The sequence below is a fragment of the Telmatherina bonti genome, assembly GCF_933228915.1.
Source record: "Telmatherina bonti genome assembly, chromosome: 20".
Taxonomy (NCBI): Eukaryota; Metazoa; Chordata; class Actinopteri; order Atheriniformes; family Telmatherinidae; genus Telmatherina; species Telmatherina bonti.
Window position 1 is genome coordinate 33,056,498 of NC_136618.1, and position 21,312 is coordinate 33,077,809.

Sequence of the window (21,312 nt, forward strand, 5' to 3'; positions counted from 1 at the left end):
CAGCTAACAGCAGTGGCTAGCAGCCATAGCTAAAAGCATTTGCTGGTGCCAACAGTTAGCAATCGTGTTTATCAGCAGCTAACAGCATCAACTAGCAGCCACAGCTAATAGCATTTGCTAGCGCTAACAGCTAGAAAGCATCAGCTACAGATAGCAGTGGTTAGCAGCCGTGGATAGCAGCCATAGCTAATAGCACTTGCTGGTTCCAACAGCTAGCTAGCAGCAGTTGACAGTATCAGCTACATGTAGCAGTGGTTAACAGCAGTGGCTAGCAGCCATAGCTTATAGCATTTGGTTGTGCCAACAGCTAGCAGCCATGGCTAGCAGCAACTACAGGTAGCCATAGCTAATAGCATTCGCTGGTGCAAGCAGCTGTGGCTAACAGCAGTTGACAGCATCAGCTACAGGTAGCCGTGGTTAGCAGCCGTGGCTAGCAGCCATAGCTAATAGCATTTGGTGGTGCTAACAGCTAGCAGCAGCTATCAGTAGCCAGAAGAAGCAGCCAGCAGCAGCACCGGGAACTGGAATAATTCAGACAGAATCAAGTGCAGCTTCTATCTGAAGTCAACACGTACTTCAAAAACAATATTCTTGCACTGATAAAATCTGGACAACAAAAGTACACTGAGCCAGATTTTCTGTCAGATATGATCGATTAAAATGACCTGAATTGATCAGTTCCCTGTTTGCACACATCAGAAAGGGGGGCTGAGAAGAAACGCTGAGATTTATAGTCTGTGGTTTTTCTCAACCCACAGCTGCCTTCCTCCATTTAGTTCATTTTTATTTCATGTTGCCAAGCTTCAGAGTTACAGACCCGGTTCTGATTCATCTCTGTGTTTGTGGCATATAAAGGTAAGAGATGCAGGGTTTTGGTACGGAATCGGACCAGAACCAAACACTTCAGAAGTTTGAGCTTTCTTTCACCACTTTCAAACAGCCTAAAAGTGCTGTGAAGCTTAAGCCGATCAGGGCAGAGATGCATCCCAGCGCTGGTCTGAAAGGTGATCCCACCTCAGGTAAAAACCGGACCATACCACGCTCCAGAACGCAACCTGAAACCGGTTCCTATGTGGAAGGCAGACCTGGTTCTGGGCACGTCCTGGACCCTGCTGCTGATGATGATCTCACAGGAGATCCATCTGGAATCGAGAACCCTACTCCAGCAGGAACCAGTGCGAGTTCCACCGGACAGTGTCCAGGTCTGGCATCTGCAGGTCCAGAGCTGCGCTTTACAAGTCCGGGTCCGGGTTCTGCCGAACTGGAGCTACTGGAGAAGCTTTGTCTGCGGCCATCCCGAGCAACAGTGCGCATGCGCCGGGGCCGTGGCTGTTTGGCGCGCTGCCTGCGTGCCGCCGCAGTGTGTGCGTGCTGGCGCAAAGCGCGGCCTTCCGCTCTGCTCGTCCTCGGCGACAACAACAACAAACACCGGACAATCTGTTCCCGGCGCGCGGACACACCCAGAGGACCGCACCGTCCACGGTCTGGGTCACGGTAAGAGCACGCTCCCCCGCCTCGCGCCCCCTCCCTCCTTCCTCGCGCCCCGATCTGGTCGCCGTCTCCGCGGGGATGTCTGCGCGCTCTCGAGCCGTTCATGGCTGCTCGAGCTCCGTCTCGCTCGCGGCGTCGAGGCCGCGGCGGCGGCGCCGCTACACGCGTGCCTGCGTATCGGTCCCGGGTCTCGCGGAGACGGCACGCGGCCGTTCAGGCGGCCAGGATGTCGGAGTCCGGTAGAAGGAAGGGTGCGCGCGACACCGGAAAAACGCCATTTTGTCTGTAGCTGAGCGGCTGGCCGACCGTCCGCAGTCCGACACAAACAACACATTTTCCTATAAACATCCCGCCGTCCGGATCAGAACCACATCCGCTGCACCCCCAACCACCGGTCCGGACCGACACCGCGTGTTGGTTTCGGCTGGACACGGTACCGGTCCAATTAGCATGTTAGCCCCGAAAGGCTAAAGCAGCCGTTCAGTATGGAACCGGATTGATCCGGATCTGATAGTCCTGTTAGCCGAGCTTTGGTCCGGTTGGAATGAGCCACAGTCCGAACAGAACCGGGTCTTCATGTTCCTCCTTGTCTGCGACGCAACTGTCCGCGAGCCTGTTGTCCCTCTCTGGCAGGCATGCACGCGCACCGGTGCGCGTGTCCGCCTGACAAGAGGTGCACGAAACTCCTGAGACTGAGCGCGTGACGTACGAGCGCGAGTTATTGTTGATTAATCATTTACTTCCTCTTGAGAGTCCATAATGCTCCACGTGCACGTTATTCTGTTTTCAGAACCAGTAGATGATAAAACTCTGTTTAAAGTAAATCCAACTGGACCAGAACCGGACTTTAAACCACCAAAACTGAGCCAAAACCACCAGAACCGAACTTAAAACCGCCACAACCGGACCAAAACCGTCAGGACTGGACTAAAAACCACCAGAACTTGGCCAAAACCACCAGAACCGAACTTAAAACTGCCAGAACCGAACCAGAACCCTCAAGACCGGGCCAAAATCGCCAGAAGTGGACCAAAACCAACAGAACCAAACTTAAAACCGCCACAACCGGACCAAAACCGCCAGAACTGGACCAAAACCCCCCGAACAGGACTTGAAACTCACAGAACTGGACTTAAAACTGCCAGAACCAGGCCAAAACCGCCAGAACCGGACTTAAAACCACCAGAACCGGACCAGAACCCCAGAACCTGAGTTAAAACCGCCAGAACTGGACTTTTAACCGTCAGAACTGGGCCAAAACGGTGTCTGATAAATTGCAGAACCTTTTTTTCTTGGAGGATGCTGCTGAGTTTCCCGTTCACGCCACTGGACCGTATCAGTCTCTTGGCCCGGTTCAGCTCTGCAGACCGACTGGACATCAGATGATGGTCCGCAACACAAACACCACACAGACCGACAACTTGACCCAAATATGACAGAAACAAACAAATGTTCGGACCACAAAAATCCACAGCTGCTCGGCTAGAGGAGGGAGAAGAGAAAACAAAACGTTATGGGCTGTGATGACAAACATGAATCAGTGGTAATCCTCATGTTGCCATGGTGACTTGTCCTGGAGGCGCTGCTGGATCCAGACCGGGAAAACTGTCCAGTTTATTTCAGCTTTGTGTCAAGCCGATGAAAGAAGACGTCCAGGAGAGATAAACTGCACTCACACTGCTCACATCATGTAACTAAAGTCAGATGACAGTGCTGCTGGTTTCCATCTAAATAAAAACTTCATGCTGCAGAAGTCAAACATGACACATTTAAGAAAATCAGCTGAAAGTTGAAAGAAGATGAGTAACTTTATCCTGGCTAAGAAGGTGTGCTCTGAATAAATATTGTAATTAGGATGATAAAAATGTAAATCTGAGAATAGTTTACAGATTTTGTTCAGCAGGAAAACTAGGGGAGAGAAAATTTAATAGAAAAATCTGGATCTTTTTGCTTCACAGTTTTAGCATCAATTTTTCTTCTTTCAAATAAACAAATAATCCATTATAAAATTGTTGTCATTTTTAGAATGATTTTTATTGATCTTTTTACGTGTCTTCCTGGGCATTATAGCAGCAGAATTATGGTCTGGCTGCTGTGTTCTTTTTTCCTATTGAAATCAAGAAAAATGATGAGCAAAACAAGGTTTTATACATTTGTTGCAGACTAAGGTTCACCAGGGTAAAATTTTCTTTAAAAAAGCCATCATTTGACTTACGGATCGATCTTTAGGGATTAATATGAAAATCGATTTAGAATTGCTGAATCGATCTTTTATTTTGTTTTTAATCTACAAAAATCAGCAATATCAAAGAATTGTGAGAGTCGCAATTGAAATGGAATCAGCGCCCAAAAAGTTGGAATCAAATCGGGGAAAAGCATATCGTCACAGCCCGAAGGTAAACGCTGTCCTTATCCACACATGTGGAGGAAGATGAGGCTGAAATGTTTGGGAAAAGGACCGTTTCCATGTTTCTTCTGGAGACCTGCTTGGTAGACGTGACTGTTGACGCTCAAAGGAGCCTGTTTGGATATAGCAGTAAATATATTATTTTACCAAAACAACGTTGGTGTGTTTCATTTAAGCCCATTTGAAGACCGGATGGTAATTTAGCTGAGTGGTGGTTACTTACACCTAAATCAGTAGTGCCAATGATAACCTAAAACGTGTTTAAGTGGCACGTTCGTACCGATCCTGATCTTATCTTGACTAATAATGAAGTCATGCTGTCATTTCAAAGGTTATTCCGCAGTCAAACCATCAGGTTCTATGTCCATTTTCTAAGTTTTAAAGAGCTGAGTCTACAGCGGCGTTTGGTCTGCTGGCGTCCAGTCGGAGATGGAGATAATTTGAGTCAGACTTTTCCAGTGAGTCTCTCTTTCTTCAGCAAGTTCGATGAAATACCCCTCGATGCAGGTAGATCTTCATGGTGTTTTCATGGTGGTGACAGAAAATCCTGGACAAGCTCAGGGATTTATGTACAGTGGCCCTGAAGTGTCATAGCAAAACAAAAGCCACAACACACTCGGGACCACCGCAATGGAATTTACATCGTCTGAAGTACAGATGATAAGCGGGAGATCGTTTGAAAAAGTCACTGATGGTAAAACATAAAAATGTAAATGAACAACCGCACAGCTCCAGAGAACTTTTTAGGCACAGGGATCATAGTGGACTTCTCCACTTGATGGGTCCAGAAGGTGTTCCTGTAGCTGGGAGGCACCAACCTCCTTGTTTGAGGTTTTGATCTGATATCTGAAATTTGGACATTGATCAATACAGATATTTTCCGATACCAAATCTGTTTACGTGAAGATTACTGCATCATTGCTGCTGTTGTTGTTTCAGGTGTCATCAAGGTGTAGTAAAACACACACCACCTCTTCTTGATAAAAGAAACACTAACAGGGCTGCAATTAACGATTATTTTAATAGTACTTTTTTTTCGATTAGTCACTATTATTTCTGTCACACCCACCATCTGTGCTTCCAGTTGACAGCTCTTTTTACAGGCTCCTGTATGTTTTAGTCCACTCTCTTCATTTGCACCATATGAATGTCCCCTGATTCCCAGTCAGTCACAACATAATGTCCTTTAGTAAGTTAAAAGAACGACTCCTGAACAGGCTGAATATTAAATTTAAGCTTAACAGCTTACTACTAATTTATTTTGAAACATTCAAACTTAGCTATAGTGTCATATCCAAGCTGTACAGAATTTGCCAAATTGCATTGAAATGATTATTTGACTCTTGAAAAAGCCTGTTTTGTAGTTAAACATGGGCTAGAATCCTTTAAAACATTCCTGAATCCAAACGGTGATCCAGATCAACACCAAAATTAAATCACTTCTTCCTTTTCACATTTCCAATAACTCCTGAAATTTTCATAACAATCTATCCATAACTTTTTGACTTATCTTGAGCACAAACAGATAAACGCCGGTAAAAACATGATCTCTTTGGCAGAGGTAACCACAGCACATCACTACTCGACTTTGACATCGGAACACTGGAAACCATGACTCCGGGGGGCTTTCCTTCCAGATGCTCATGCATGACTGTCGTGCTGCCGTGATATGCCAACTCTGCATGGCAGACGACACATTTCACCTGTTTGACACTTTGTTTAGCATGAAATATCCCCAAACTTTGGAAATATTTCCATCAAATCGTCAGCCAAAAAATATGAATCGAATCAGGACAAAAACATATCGTCATAGCCCCAAAAACCAGTAGACTGGATTACTGTAACGGTCTGTTAACAGCACTTCCCTGTAAAACCAGTAGACTGGATTACTGTAACGGTCTGTTAACAGCACTTCCCTGTAAAACCAGTAGACTGGATTACTATAACGGTCTGTTAACAGCACTTCCCTGTAAAACCAGTAGACTGGATTACTGTAACGGTCTGTTAACAGCACTTCCCTGTAAAACCAGTAGACTGGATTACTGTAACGGTCTGTTAACAGCACTTCCCTGTAAAACCAGTAGACTGGATTACTATAACGGTCTGTTAATAGGACCCTCAACCACTGGTTGAGAGACCAGACCAGAGTCAAAACTAGAGACCAGGGACCAGACCAGGGTCCAAACTAGAGACCAGACCAGGAACCAGAACAGAGTCCAGACCAGAGTCAAAACTAGAGACCAGGGTCCAAACTAGAGACCAGGAACCAGACTAGCGTGGAGCAGCAGCATTTACCAGTAACCCAGTGGAACAACCTGCGGTGGCGAAGGACTCCCTACATGGAGACACTTTTACATCCAGACTAAAACATGTCTTTTGTCCTGCACTAAATCTGCACAGTAATGTTTATTCATTATTATTATCACTGCCTTGTTTAGTCTCCAGACCTATATCCTAATTAATGACACACTAAAGTTGCAAAGGCAGTTTATTCAACTTTTAACAATTATAATTAATTAAGTCTGAACCCCATGCCAAAATTCTCACCCTAATCCTCTTTCTCATAATGCAACATGTTAAGGATCAACAGAGCCAATGTGTTTTCATGGAGATATACAATTCACATAAAGAGAAAATAATGGGTGTGAACACCAAGATGGCGGACATCCCATTGCCATGGTAACAGGTGCTTAATTGACTTTTTTGCTCTTCTCGGGATGTTACAAGTGTGTACCGAATTTCGTAGCCCTAGGTCAAAGTAGACAATCGGGACCCTCAAGACCCCTCAAAAAAATGCCCCCCCCCCCCCCCCCCCCCCCCATACAATAGATGTTTCAATGTGTTAAGGACCTGCCAAATATGAATGCTTTTAATTTTGGTGCAGATCGCATGTATTTCTGCGAAGATATGGGTGAACTGTGTTTCATGGCGAGAAGGCTTTTTTCCATGGGTTTCCACGGTAACACGCTTTCCCCTATTGGAAAGATTTGAATAACTTTTGGTCCCCATCTTGTCACGAAGCTTCCTACCTTTGCATTGAAGTGTATAGGAACGCCAAATTATTTAAATTTTCGCTGGGCTTGAGGTGTGTGCCAAGTTTTAACTTTTCACGGAGGCTATACAAAGCATAATTAATAAAGTCACCGTACTGAGTAAGATTAAAAAACTTATACATGAAATATGTAAGACACTGGGAGTACAACTGGTAAATATCTGATGTCCTCCTGCTTTCCCAGATGGCGGAGACGGTGAAGTACGTGGACGACGAACACAAGAGCCTCTTCCTGAAGCTCCTGAACGAGCAGCGGCTGGAAGGCGAGCACTGTGACATCGCCGTGGTGGTGGAAGACGTCAAGTTCAGAGCTCATCGCTGCGTCCTCGCCGCCTGCTCCAACTACTTCAAGAAACTCTTCAAGAAACACGAGGTACTGCCTGGTACTGCCACTCCAGTAGTACTCACTGACAATCCAGTAGTACTCACTGACAATCCAGTAGTACTCACTAAGATCCCAGTAGTACACACTGAGAATCCAGTACTTCACACTGACTATCCAGTACTACACGCTGAAAATTCAGGAGTACACACTGACTATCCAGTATTATACATGGAGAACCTAGTGGTACTTACTGGGAACGCACTGGTACACACTGAAAACACAGTGGTACATACTGGGAAAACACCGCACACTGGTACATACTGGGGAACGTCTGGAACATGCTATATTCATACTGGGAACACACTGCGAGCAGGTGGACCCAGCTGCAGTTCAGCAGGTCTCACATGTTCCTGCGGTTCCTCAGGTGGACAACTCGTCTGTGATCGAGATCGACTTCATCCGCTCGGACATTTTTGAGCAGGTGCTGAACTACATGTACACGGCGAGGATCTCCATCAAGAAAAGAGACGTCAACCTGATGATGTCATCAGGACAGATCCTCGGCATCCGCTTCCTGGACAAGCTCTGTTCCCAGGTAACGCGCAGCTGACACACGCAGGTAACACACATCTGTAGAGGTCCCCTGAGGTGATGAAGGTGACATGTTTTGTCCTCAGAAACGTGATGTGTCATCAGAAGAAAAAGAGAAGTTTCCTTACGACATAGTGAAGATGGCGTTGCCGCCCGAAGCTCAGCTGGCTGCTGACTCTGAGGTATAACCGCCAATATCTGTAATAATCCATCAATAATCACCAAACCATCAGGGATCCATGAAGCTGACTCTGTGTGCAGGTTCTCGGTGAACATGACGACACGCCCACAACAGACGACCTCGTTGAGGCATCGGCCAATGCGGAGCTTGACAAGTCGCCAAACGCAGCACTGCATGTCCAGGAAGCCATTTTGAAAGAACTGGCCAATGAGGATGTTCACAAGGTGCGTATTGTATGCCGCCGGTGTTTACAACCTGAACATGGGTTGTAATCAAAGACCGGAGATGAAAGATGGAAGGAACCTCCGGAGGTAAAAAAGTGAAGCCTATGTGGAAGTGCATAAAACTGCAGTTCCCCCATCATCCACTAGGGGCTGCAAAACAGAGCAAATCTCCATAGACTCCCATGTTAAAAAGACCAACTTCATAGCAGAAATTAACATGTTTACAGCTGGAATAAACATGTTTACAGCAGGAATAAACATGCTTACAGCAGGAATAAACATGTTTACCGTAGGAATAAACATGTTTACAGCAGGAATAAACATGTTTACAGCCTGGTACAAAAATCCATTTTAGGTTTAATAGGTCAGGTTTAACTTCATGGCAACTGTGGGGGGAGGGAATTTTTTTCTAACTTGCTCATTTAAGTAATTTAATCTCAAAGTTCGGCATATTTAGGGGCGTGTCCTTTTGATTGACAGGTACCTGATCTCCCACTTCAGGTAAGAAGAACGTAGAACAACCACGGTTTTTAGCCGGTTAACAACGTGACTTAGCTTTAGCCCGCTTACCTCCGTTAGCTGGTTAGCTTCCTGTTATCTCTGGGTTAGCTCGGTTAGCTCTTAGCTACAGAAACCTCGGAGTTCGCTGGATGCCAATCATCCACCATGACGCTTACAGCCCCCCTCTCAGCTCCACCTCTTTGCCCATATTTGTATTTTCCGAGCGAGACGATGCGCATGCCCCTGCCAACATGGTGATGGTAGGAACCGCCCACCGAGCTTCAATTCAGCTCTTCAGAAACCTACGGGTGACGTCACGAAGGCTCAGCCCATCTTTTTATATACAGTTTATGGTTTTTAAAGTCATTTTAAAGGTTCAAACATTGTAAGGTTTGTCGTGTGCGGAGCTTAACCTGGAGGGAAAACCAGAGGCTGGAAGTAACGCTAACAAGGATCAGCTAACAATTTTTATTGGCATTTTTGTAAACGGATCATTTTCAAGCAAACGGCTCAGTCTTAGAAGTGTCAGAATATGTGCAGACAGAGCAGGACCGTGAAGCTCTTTTAGAAAATGAACGCTAGCGGATGGAAGCAGGCTGGCTGATCCGTAGACCTTACGGTGTCGCAGAAAGATCCTACGGGACTGTAGGCGGTGGAGTGGTCAGACATAATACACCAAATGGAGACATGTGTGTACAAAGAGAAACTCTAAACATTTAACGCCCTCAACCAGAGGCAATCCATTTTCCTGGAGTCCCAAGCAACAACCTTGGGGCCCCCAAAATGCCATCTTTATACTTTTTCCCCATATTCCTTTTTTTTTTTTTTTTCAAAATGTCTTCAGTATAGAAGCATCAGAGTCTCATTACCGTATTTTCACGACCATAAGGCGCACCGTACTAAAAGGCGCAGTCTCAGTTATGTGCGCCCTTTCTGTATTTAACACATACATAAGGCGCACCTGACCGTAGGGCGCGGGTTTTATATACCGGTACAATCCACGCCCACACTTCCCCCTTTAACATTCTCAATGCACACAAGCATACAAGTATGCCTTTTTAAAAATAGAGCGGGAGCAAAACCGAGTTTGGTTGTGCTTTATTTAAGTATTGATTACAAAGTACTAACATTTTTTATTCATCAATCAATCATCAATAGGCGCGGGCATGGTAAAACACGCGGATAAAACAAGCACACAAGTGTACGTATTTAAAAATAGACCGGGACCAAAACTGAGTTTGGTACTCACATTTTTTTACCGGTAATCGTCATCAGTCAAACCCATCAAAGAGATTTAGCTCAGCTGTTCCTGAATTGAACAGCTGAGCTAAATCTCCAGCAAACATGCGAGGTTCACTTTCTTCACTGTCAGAGTCACTTTCCGTGCCGTGCGGCTCCTCGGAAATGATGCCGGCTTTTGCGAAAGCGCAGACAACAGCGCCAGCAGACACGTTAGCCCAAGCGTCTTTCCTCCAACTCGGGCCACCTTGCCTTATGTCCACGGAAACTCAGCTGCGTCTTCTTTACCTGTCGGAGCTCGTTTTCCGTCTTCCTCCACTTGCGAACCATCGATTCATTATTCTTAAATTCTCTCTCGGCTGCTCGATTTCCACGTTGCTTGGCGTAGTTGATGGCCTTCAGTTTAAACTGTGCTTCATAAGCATGTCTTTTTTGCCATTTTCAGGGTTGTTAGAAAAAGGTGTTCTGCATAACGCACTTACCTGTTCTTTTATATGCGATCAACGCCCAAGCTTCACCCTTTAACGTTCTCATGGTGTTCTCTACTACGTCCGATTACAACAACAACACGCACACAAAGGGCGCACTGCACTATAGGGCGCGCCACACATTTTGAAGAAAATCTAAGACTTTTATGTGCGCCTTATGGTCGTGAAAATACGGTACTCATGTTTGGACAGTGTTTCTACCAACCTTCAGTCTGGGCTACACAGATTACTCCGTGATATGTATCATGCTGCAGTGCTGCACATATGTGGAAATGATCAGCCAAACAACATGTAAATGGTAAAAGAGAGAAATATGAAGGAAGCAGACATACAAAAACAGAAAAAGAGGAAGAAAAGTCCATTCAGTTCATTTCAAAGCTGCCAAAGCTAACTATATTTTTTACTGGAAACGGCCAGCAGGGTCTGCGCTGGGCTCTGCAGGACAAGCAAAGATGTGAAGGACTTTAATTCTGTTTCTGAATGCCTGTCTGCGTAGTTACTCGAGCTCCGGTTATCAACTCTTCCAATTAAGAGCATCGAGCAACAGACATCCCATACAGCGGAGAATGACACAAGAAACGGTAATCGATTGTAATACAGAATATGATGGGATTTGATCAAGTGTTATCGGTTGTCCTCACGTCCGTCTGAGCAGTATTTAAGCCACGCAGCCCGGTTTCTCCGGCGCCGCTTTTCAGCGGATAACAGAAAACACATCGAGCTGAAAATCAAGTCAACAATTTCCAACTCTTTTCAAACGTTTCCAGAAAGCTGAATATGGAAACATTCAATATGCTGCGGAGCAGGAGAAGCTTGCACCATTTGCTTTTCATTTTCATTTATAATGCATAATTTAGTTCATTTGGACTCTATAGCAATCACTAAACATCTTTATCTTACCTGATAGAAAGTGCGCGCTCTAAACGTTAATGATCGTCTCTTTCCTACCCTTTCGTTTCATTGTATCTTTGTTTTTTCTGAGCACAAGTCTATGTTGGTATCTGAAACTACTGCCACTAACAATGTCTCCCTAATCTGACACCCAAACACCTAACAAGATGACATTTTATAGTCCAACTAACACTTCAGACACCTCGTATCTACATTTCTTTTTTCACAGGCTTTCCTCTGTTTTTGCCTCTAGCTACAGTAGTGATGTTGTAGATGGTGTGAAAGGGTTTATTACACACAGGATGATTGCAGCTGCCTTGTAGACACCATGTTTCTTGGTGTTAAGAACCAGACAGAACTGCATCCAGCCAAACATGCAAAACCATTCTAACAGCCTGATTCCTCCAGGTGACCTGTTACGACCAGGATGTAGTGACGGAGATGGATGCAGAGCCGAAAGAGCTGGGAACGGAGCATCACGCCACACAGACGCTGACGTTTACAGACAGTATCGGCGAGGTGAAGGACGAGCAGGCACCCGGCTGGTCAACGGCCACCACAGACATGAAGTTTGAATACCTGCTTTATGGTCACAGAGAACAACTGGCCTGCCAGGTGTGTGGGAAGACCTTCCTGGATGAGAGTAGACTCAGGTTTGTTTACTCCTGGACAATATGTTGTATACCCGAACAGCACATCCGACAGGTACACCCTCACAACACACCTGACAGGTACACCCGAATAACACACCTGACTGGTACACCCTAAACAACACACCCGAGAGGTACACCCAAACAGCACACCCTACAGGCACACCCTGAACAACACACCTGACAAGTACACCCAAACAGCACACCTGACAGGTACACCCTAAACAACACACCCGAGAGGTACACCCAAACAGCACACCCTGAACAGCACACTCGACAGGCACACCCTGAACAACACACCCGAGAGGTACACCCTAACAGCACACTCAACAAGTACACCTGACAGGTACACCCGAAGAACATACCTGACAGGTACACACCCAAGAGGTGCACCCAAACAACACACCCGAGAGGTATACCCGACCAACACACCCAACAGGTACACCCCGAACAACACACCCTACCGGTACACCTTGAACAACACACCCGACAGGTACACCACGAACAACACACCCGACAGGTACACCATGAACAACACATCTGACAGGTACACCCTAAACAAAACACCCGACAGGCACACCATGAACAACACACCTGACTGGTAAACCCCAAACAAAACACCCGATAGGTACACCATGAACAACACACCTGACGTGTGATCTGTGTCTTCAGAAAACACGAGAAGCTTCACTCGGCAGAGCGTCCTTTTGCTTGTGAGATCTGCACTAAAGCTTTTACTACCCACGCTCACCTGAAAGGTAAATGCACACCTGATCACAGGAATGATTACAACACATCATCAGAATGTTTTGGGTAACATGTCGGTGGCTCCGCCCTCACCTTTCTTACAGAACACCTGAAGATCCACACGGGGTTCAAACCTTACAGATGTGACGTTTGTGGAAAATCGTTCATTCGAGCTCCTGACTTAAAAAAACACGAACGGGTTCACAGTAACGAGAGACCGTTCGCCTGTCAAATGTGTGACAAGGTGATGTCACCTGTCTCTCACCTTCCTGTCTCACCTGTCTTTCATCTGTCTGTCTCCCTTGTTGCTTACTTGTCCATCTCATCTCTCTGTCCCACCTTTCTCTCCACAGGCGTTTAAACATAAGTCTCACCTGAAAGACCATGAGAGGAGACACCGTGGAGAGAAACCCTTTGTCTGTCCATCCTGCACTAAAGCCTTTGCCAAGGTACTGCTTATCCTGGTCCTGATGTGTGTGATGTCACCAGACATGTGACCGTCCATGGACACGCCCACCAGTCTGTAGGACATACGACCAAACTTAAGTCAAACATGATTTCTCTTCTCCACAGAGACCACTTTGTCCCTGCTCTGTACCTTAGGCTGGCTAACTTGTGGTTGCTGTGGCGACAGTTGTTAGATGCATCTGAAAACATTTATGATCTCAGGAAATGAAACACTGTTATTTATTTCAAACATCAGTCTGACAGCTGCCAAGTAGTGATTGGTCTGGGTGGAGCCGACATGACAGCTCAGATCTGATGCTTAAAACTGAACTGGTTCATGTGTAGATTTCTGGAGACACAGTGGTTCAGTCTGGATCTGCTGTGGTCCACCTGAGGAGGAAAACCAGATCACTGTCTACTTCATCAGGACCACCTGTTCAAATACCTGATCACCCAATCACAAGGCAGCATAGTCATGCAGACATGATGGAGATGACTTGCTGAAGTTCAAACTGAGCATCAGAATGAGGAAGAAATGAGATTTACGGGTCATTGAAGGGAGTACATTGTTGGTCTTTACTGGGTCTTTCACACACAACTATTTCCAGAGTTTCCAAAGAAGGTCTTAAGAAGAACCCTCCCTGAGCCGTCACCTTATTGTGGTGGAGGGGTTTGTGTGTCCCGAAGATCCTAGCAGCTATGTTGTCGGGAGCTTTATGTCCCTGGTAGGGTCACCCATGGCATACAAGTGTCTAGGGGAGGGACCAGACTAAGTGCGGCTCAAAGACCTCTATGATGACTACAACCATGGGCATAAATGTTCCATTGCCCGGATGCTGGTCACCGTGGCCCCCTCTGGAGCTAGGCTTGGGGATGGGGCATGAAAGCGAGCGTCCTTTGGCCGGGCCTTTGCCCATGGGCTCACCATCTGCGGGAGGAGCCGTAGGGGTCGGGTGCAGTGTGAGCTGGGCGGCAGCAAGAGGCGGGGACCCTGGCAGTCCGATCGCCGGCTGCAGAAGCTGGCTCTAGAGACGTGGAATGTCACCTCTCTGGTGGGGAAGGAGCCTGAGCTTGTGCTCGAGGTTGAGTGGTTCCGGCTAGATATAGTTACACTCACCTCAACGCATGACTTGGGCTCTGGAACCAGTGCCCTCGAGAGGGGTACTTCTTCCACTCTGGAGTTGCTCATGGTGAGAGGCCCTGAGCAGGTGTGGGCATTCTTATCACCCCCACAGCTTGGTGCCTGTACGTTGGGGTTTATCCCAGTGGATGAAAGGGCAGTTTCCCTCTGCCTTCAGCTGGGGGGATGGGTCCTGAATGTTGCCTGTGCTTATGTACCATACAGCAGTTCAGAGTATCCATCCTTTCTGGAGTCCTTTTAGGGAGTGCTGGAGGGTGCTCCTTCTGAGAACTCCATTGTTCTGCTGGAGGACTTAAATGCTCACGTGGGCAACAACAGTAAGACCTGGAGGGGAGTGATTGGGAAGCATTGTCTCACCCCCCCTCTGAACCAAAATGTTGTTTTGTAATTGGATTTCTGTGCTCGTCATGGATCGTCCATGACGAACACCATGTTCGAACATAAGAGTGTCCATATGTACACCTGGCATCAGGACTCCCTGGGCCGCAGTTCGATGATCGATTTTGTAGTCGTATCACAGGACCTGCGGCCACATGCCTTGGACACTCAGGTAAAGAGGGGGGCAGAGCTGTCAATTGATCACCACTTGGGGGTGAGTTGGCTCAGGTGGTCGGAGACTCCGAATGGGCTGTGTTCCGTGCCTCTATTTCTGAGGCGGCCAGCCGGAGCTGTTGCCGTTAGATCAATGGTGCCAGTCATGGCGGTAATCCCAGAATTGGTAGGTGGACACCAGCTGTGAGGGATGCCTGTCAAGCTGAAGAAGGAGTCCTATCGGGCCTTCTTGGCCTGTGGGACTCTGGAGGCAGCTGATAGGTATCAACAAGCTAAGCAGCATGCAGCTTCGGCTGTCACCAAGGTAAAAACCCGGGCATGGGAGGAGTTCAGTGAGGCCATGGAGAAAGACTTCCGGACGGCTTCGAGACGATTCTGGTCCACCATCCGGTGGCTCAGGAGGGGGAAGCAGTGCTCCGTCAACGCTGTGTACAGTGAAGATGGGGAGCTGCTGACCTCTACTCGGGACATTGTGGGTCGGTGGAGGGAATACTTCAAAAACCTCCTCAATCCTACCAACACATCTTCCAATAATGAAGCAGAGCTGGAGGACTCAGGGGTGGACTCTCCTATCTCTGGTGCTGAAGTAGCTGAGGTGGTTAAAAAGCTCCTTGGCGGCAAGGCCCCCGGGGGTGGATGAGATCTGCCCGGTGTTCCTTAAGGCTCTGGATGCTGTGAGGCTGTCCTGGCTTGTCCTGACATGCCTCTGCAGCATCGCTTGGACATCGTGGACAGTGTCTCTGGACTGGCAGACTGGGGTGGTGGTCCCTCTTTTTAAGAAGGGGGACCGGTGGGTGTGTTCCCATTACAAGGGAATCACACTCCTCAGCCTCCCTGGTAAGGTCTATTCAGGGGTTCTGGAGAGGAGGGTCCATCGGATAGTCGAATCTTGGATTGAGGAGGAGCAGTGTGGTTTTCGTCCTGGTCCTGGAACAGTGGACCAGCTCTATACAGGGTTCATATGGTCATGAAAAACCTGGAAAAGTTATGGAATTTTAAAATTCAATTTCCAGGCTCTGGAAAAGTTATTAAAAATATCTATTTTGTCAGAAGTTTTGGAAAAGTCATGGAAATATATAATGTTTAATCAAATATCCAAATAAAATGTATGTGTCGCAATAAAATGCAAATTGCCTCGGACCATCACTATTTTTTGGTGGTGAAAGGGTTTGTTCAATTTGGCGGCATTCATTCGCCTTTGGATTGAAAGCACGGCCTTTGGATTGAAAGCACGCCCACACTTGTAGGGGAGACCCCCCTAAGTTCAGGAAACGGAAAAGGTGACCGCGACATCATGCCAGTAAAATGCAATTTTAATAACGCATGGCTTTCAAAAGAACAATATAATCTGTGGCTCAATAGGGACACTGACACGCGATGTGCCAGATGTAAATTTTGTGTTAAATCATTTGATATATCAAATATGGGCGAAATCAGCACTCGTGAGCCACTTGAAAGGAAAGAAACACCAAGCTGTAGCTGTAAGTGCTAACAGCGCAGTAACAATAAGGGATTTTATGAAAGCTGGGACATCCAGAAGCAGTTCTTCAGTTCACACAGCAACAGAGCAGGCAACTATCACCATTTCTGCCAATAATGAAGTGCTTAAAGTGGAGATACTATGGGCCCTAAAGTATAGTTTTTTAGGAAGAGCTCATTTTGGAAGAATTTTATTTTAAGTTTTCTATAATTGTTTTGAAGGTGAGGACAAAGACTTGTACTCCACAGATTTATTACACATATACGCGCATGCGCAGTGTGAAATTAAAATATATTATAGTGCACTTGTCTGATGTTTTTAGGTTTTACAGTCACCGCACTGTACATTTCAGACTTGGCCCTAATACAGCCTTTCTCCAGTAGGGCCCCATGGGCCCAAAGCACTGACCTCTTACGATCAAGCATCTATTTCACCTCCTATTGCGCATATTTTTTAGTGATCCGTGCTTAGGTCTCATGGTTCTTACCGGAAGGGGAAAGATTTAGGCTCTCTATTTTTCGTATTGTCATGATAATCAGTTTTTGTTGATCATGGAAATTCCGTAAAAAGTTTTGGAGAAGTCATGGAAAAGTCATGGAAAATCACTGGTGAAAAAGTGTAAGAACCCTGTCCATACCCTCTTTGGGGTCCTGGAGGGGGCATGGGAGTTTTCCCAACCAGTCTGCATGTGCTTTGTGGGCCTGGAGAAGGTACTTCACCCGTGTTACCCAGGGGCTCCTGTGGGGGGTACTCCGGGTGTATGGGGTACCGGACCCCCTTGTACGAGCTGTTTGGTCCCTGTACGACAGGTGTCAGTTGGATTCGTTTCCAGTTAGGATTGGACTCCGCCAAGGCTGCCCTTTATCACTGATTCTGTTCATAACTTATATGGACCGAATTTCTAGGTCCAGCCGAGGTGTTGAGGGGATCCGGCTTGGTGGCCGTAATCTCCAGCTCTCACTTTAGCGATTCGCAGCCGAGTGTGAAGCGGCTGGGATGAGAATCAGCACCTCCAAATCTGAGACCATGGTCGTCAGCCGGAATAGGGTGGATTGTCCTCTCCGGGTCGGGAGTCAGGTCCTGCCTCAAGTGGAGGAGTTTAAATATCTCGGGGTCTTGTTCACGAGTGAGGGAAGGATGGAGCATGAGATTGACAGACGGATCGGTGCGGCGTCTGCAGTAATGCGGGCTCTGCGCCGGTCTGTCGTGGTGAAGAAGAAGCTGAGCCAGAAGGCGAAGCTCTCGATTTACCAGTCGATCTACGTTCCTACCCTCACCTATGGTCATGAGCTGTGGGTCCTGACCGAAAGAAGGAGATCTCGTATACAGGCGGGTGAAATGAGTTTCCTCTGCAGGGTGGCCGGGCTCTCCCTTAGAGATAGGGTGAAGAGCTTGGTTATCCAGGAGATCAGAGTAGAGTCGCTGCTCCTCCGCATCAAGAGGAACCAGTTGAGGTAGCTGAGGCATCTGGCTAGGATGCCTCCTTGACCTCCCTGTTGAGGTGTTCCGGGCACGTCCCTCTGGGAGGAGACCCTGGGAAAGACCCAGAGGTGGGCTTCCCTGCTTAGGCTGCTGCCCACGCGACCCGACCCCGGATAAGAGGTAGAAGATGGATGGATGGTCTGAAGAAGAGAAAACATCCAGCGAGCAGCAGATGTCTGGACCAGAATTTCTGGTTGATGTCTGAGATCTGTCACCAGTTCCCAGTCCAGTAGAACAGTGGTTCCCAACCTGCGAACCAGACACCCAGAGGGGGTCGCCCAAAGAGCACAGTTGGTCCCAGAGGCTTTGCCCATTTAGAAACATTGTGATTACAAACTTAGACCACTCAGAAATCAGTTGAAGTGTGTCCATCCAATATTTTTAATATTTGGAACATTTTCTTTATACAGAACTGCTGTTTCAGAATCCTGAAAACATTAAAGCAGATCCCAGAGTGGATAAATAAATCAAGATTTGTTTGACACATTCATTCTTAATAAAAAATTTAAAAAAAAGAAAAAAAAAAGCCACTTCTAAAACTACAACTTGTGCATGCAATTAAATGTCATCTATGCACAGGGGTTTTGGAGGTCAGTGAGACCTGCCACATTGCAGATCACTTCTCCTTGTTTTAAACCAGTCTATGTTGGAAGGACAGGACTTGGCCAGAAGACAGTATTCCCACTAATGAAAGCATAAAACCAGGCATGGTTTCAGCATGATGGGGCTCCCAAAAGGAAAATGCGTTGGGAACCATGGTAACAAAGCAGCTATGGGACGTGGTGGGACGGGAGATTCTCATCATGGATGTGCAGAAGACAGTGCTGCAGCATGTGTGATGTTATGTGACTATGGAGCTAAATCTCTGAGGAATGTTGTCGCCTTGTTCAATCTAAGTGGACCTGATGAAGTGGACAGTGAGAATAGAATCACTGCTGTCACAGAAGAGGTAAAAACTCCTCTTCCTCCTCCTCAACCACATTATTCCAGTTTGATTTCCATTGTGGGCTTAACTAAATATTCCACCTGCACTTCAATCCTGACAGTTACATTAAAACACCTGCTGTGCTGTTGCTAGGTAACCAAATGTGTTTGTATCTGTGGTGAGTTCAGTGTCTGTCTGTACTTTCAGGCGTCAGATCTGAAGCGTCACGAGAACAACATGCACAGCGAGAGAAAACAGATCAATCCTCTTCAGAGCGACACAGAGACACTGCAGGCTGCCGCCATGGCTGCAGAGGAGCAACAGCTGGAGAGCATGGGCTGTTCCTAACATCTGGAGACCATCAGCTGTTCCCTAAACCTGTAGAACATCAGCTGGTTCCTAACGTCTAAAGAACATCAGCTGTTCCTGACATCTGGAGAACATCAGCTGTTCCCTAAACCTGTAGAACATCAGCTGGTTCCTAACGTCTAAAGAACATCAGCTGGTTCCTAACGTCTGGAGAACATCAGCTGGTTCCTAACGTCTAAAGAACATCAGCTGTTCCTGACATCTGGAGAACATCAGCTGTTCCCTAAACCTGTAGAACATCAGCTGGTTCCTAACGTCTAAAGAACATCAGCTGGTTCCTAACGTCTGGAGAACATCAGCTGGTTCCTAACGTCTGGAGAACATCAGCTGGTTCCTAACGTCTGGAGAACATCAGCTGTTCCTGACATCTGGAGAACATCAGCTGTTCCCTAAACCTGTAGAACATCAGCTGGTTCCTAACGTCTAAAGAACATCAGCTGGTTCCTAACGTCTGGAGAACATCAGCTGGTTCCTAACGTCTAAAGAACATCAGCTGTTCCTGACATCTGGAGAACATCAGCTGTTCCCTAAACCTGTAGAACATCAGCTGGTTCCTAACGTCTAAAGAACATCAGCTGGTTCCTAACGTCTGGAGAACATCAGCTGGTTCCTAACGTCTGGAGAACATCAGCTGTTCCATAAACCTGGAGAACATTAGCTGGTTCCTAACGTCTGGAGAACATCAGCTGTTCCTGACATCTGGAGAACATCAGCTGTTCCCTAAACCTGTAGAACATCAGCTGGTTCCTAACGTCTAAAGAACATCAGCTGGTTCCTAACGTCTGGAGAACATCAGCTGGTTCCTAACGTCTGGAGAACATCAGCTGTTCCATAAACCTGGAGAACATCAGCTGGTTCCTAACGTCTGGAGAACATCAGCTGTTCCTGACATCTGGAGAACATCAGCTGTTCCCTAAACCTGTAGAACATCAGCTGGTTCCTAACGTCTAAAGAACATCAGCTGGTTCCTAACGTCTGGAGAACATCAGCTGGTTCCTAACGTCTGGAGAACATCAGCTGGTTCTCAACGTCTGGAGAACATCAGCTGTTCCATAAACCTGGAGAACATCAGCTGGTTCCTAACGTCTGGAGAACATCAGCTGTTCCTGACATCTGGAGAACATCAGCTGTTCCATAAACCTGTAGAACATCAGCTGGTTCCTAACGTCTGGAGAACATCAGCTGGTTCCCAACGTCTGGAGAACATCAGCTGTTCCATAAACCTGGAGAACATCAGCTGGTTCCTAACGTCTGGAGAACATCAGCTGTTCCCTAAACCTGTAGAACATCAGCTGGTTCCTAACGTCTGGAGAACATCAGCTGTTCCATAAACCTGGAGAACATCAGCTGTTCCATAGACCTGGACAACATTAGCTGTTCCCAACGTCTGGAGAACATCAGCTGTTCCATAAACCTGGAGAACATCAGCTGTTCCATAAACCTGGACAACATTAGCTGTTCCCAACGTCTGGAGAACATCAGCTGTTCCATAAACCTGGACAACATTAGCTGTTCCCAACGTCTGGAGAACATCAGCTGTTCCATAAACCTGGAGAACATCAGCTGTTCCATAAACCTGGACAACATTAGCTGTTCCCAACGTCTGGAGAACATCAGCTGTTCCATAAACCTGGACAACATTAGCTGTTCCCAACGTCTGGAGAACATCAGCTGTTCCATAAACCTGGAGAACATCAGCTGTTCCATAAACCTGGACAACATTAGCTGTTCCCAACGTCTGGAGAACATCAGCTGTTCCATAAACCTGGAGAACATCAGCTGTTCCATAAACCTGGACAACATTAGCTGTTCCCAACGTCTGGAGAACATCAGCTGTTCCATAAACCTGGAGAACATCAGCTGTTCCATAAACCTGGAGAACATCAGCTGTTCCATAAACCTGGACAACATTAGCTGTTCCGAACTTCTGGAGAACATCAGCTGTTCTTAACATCTGTTCTCTGTTTCTGTTTTAATGCAAACTGATGAGGAGCTCTGAGGGTCAGCAGATGTTCTCCAGCTCTGAACCGACTGCAACGTGACCTGATGACCTCGGCGGTCATGTGATGCACGCGCCCCCTCCCGTTTATGTTGTGTGTCATCAGTCTGTTGTATCTACAGATTCTGTT

At 46.8% G+C, this 21,312-nt stretch overlaps 1 protein-coding gene across 1 annotated transcript; it reads left to right on the forward strand.

The window, feature by feature from the left end:
- The first annotated feature begins 1,125 nt into the window (after positions 1 to 1,125).
- On the forward strand, positions 1,126 to 19,197 carry zbtb14 (zinc finger and BTB domain containing 14). The gene is made up of 10 exons (XM_079259547.1): positions 1,126 to 1,494; positions 7,135 to 7,323; positions 7,700 to 7,870; positions 7,953 to 8,048; positions 8,128 to 8,271; positions 11,799 to 12,043; positions 12,713 to 12,798; positions 12,892 to 13,031; positions 13,141 to 13,236; positions 19,022 to 19,197. The coding sequence occupies exons 2-10, from the start codon at positions 7,135 to 7,137 to the stop codon at positions 19,160 to 19,162; spliced, it is 1,308 nt and encodes a 435-aa protein (XP_079115673.1). The 5' UTR covers positions 1,126 to 1,494; the 3' UTR covers positions 19,163 to 19,197.
- The last annotated feature ends 2,115 nt before the right edge of the window (positions 19,198 to 21,312 follow it).

Coding starts and splice junctions, on each gene's coding strand:
- zbtb14 (XM_079259547.1), top strand. CDS start 7,135: ATGGCGGAGACGGTGAAGTACGTGGACGACGAACACAAGAGCCTCTTC. Junction 8,272..11,798: donor CCAATGAGGATGTTCACAAG/GTGCGTATTGTA, acceptor TGATTCCTCCAG/GTGACCTGTTACGACCAGGA. Junction 13,237..19,021: donor GCACTAAAGCCTTTGCCAAG/GTACTGCTTATC, acceptor CTGTACTTTCAG/GCGTCAGATCTGAAGCGTCA.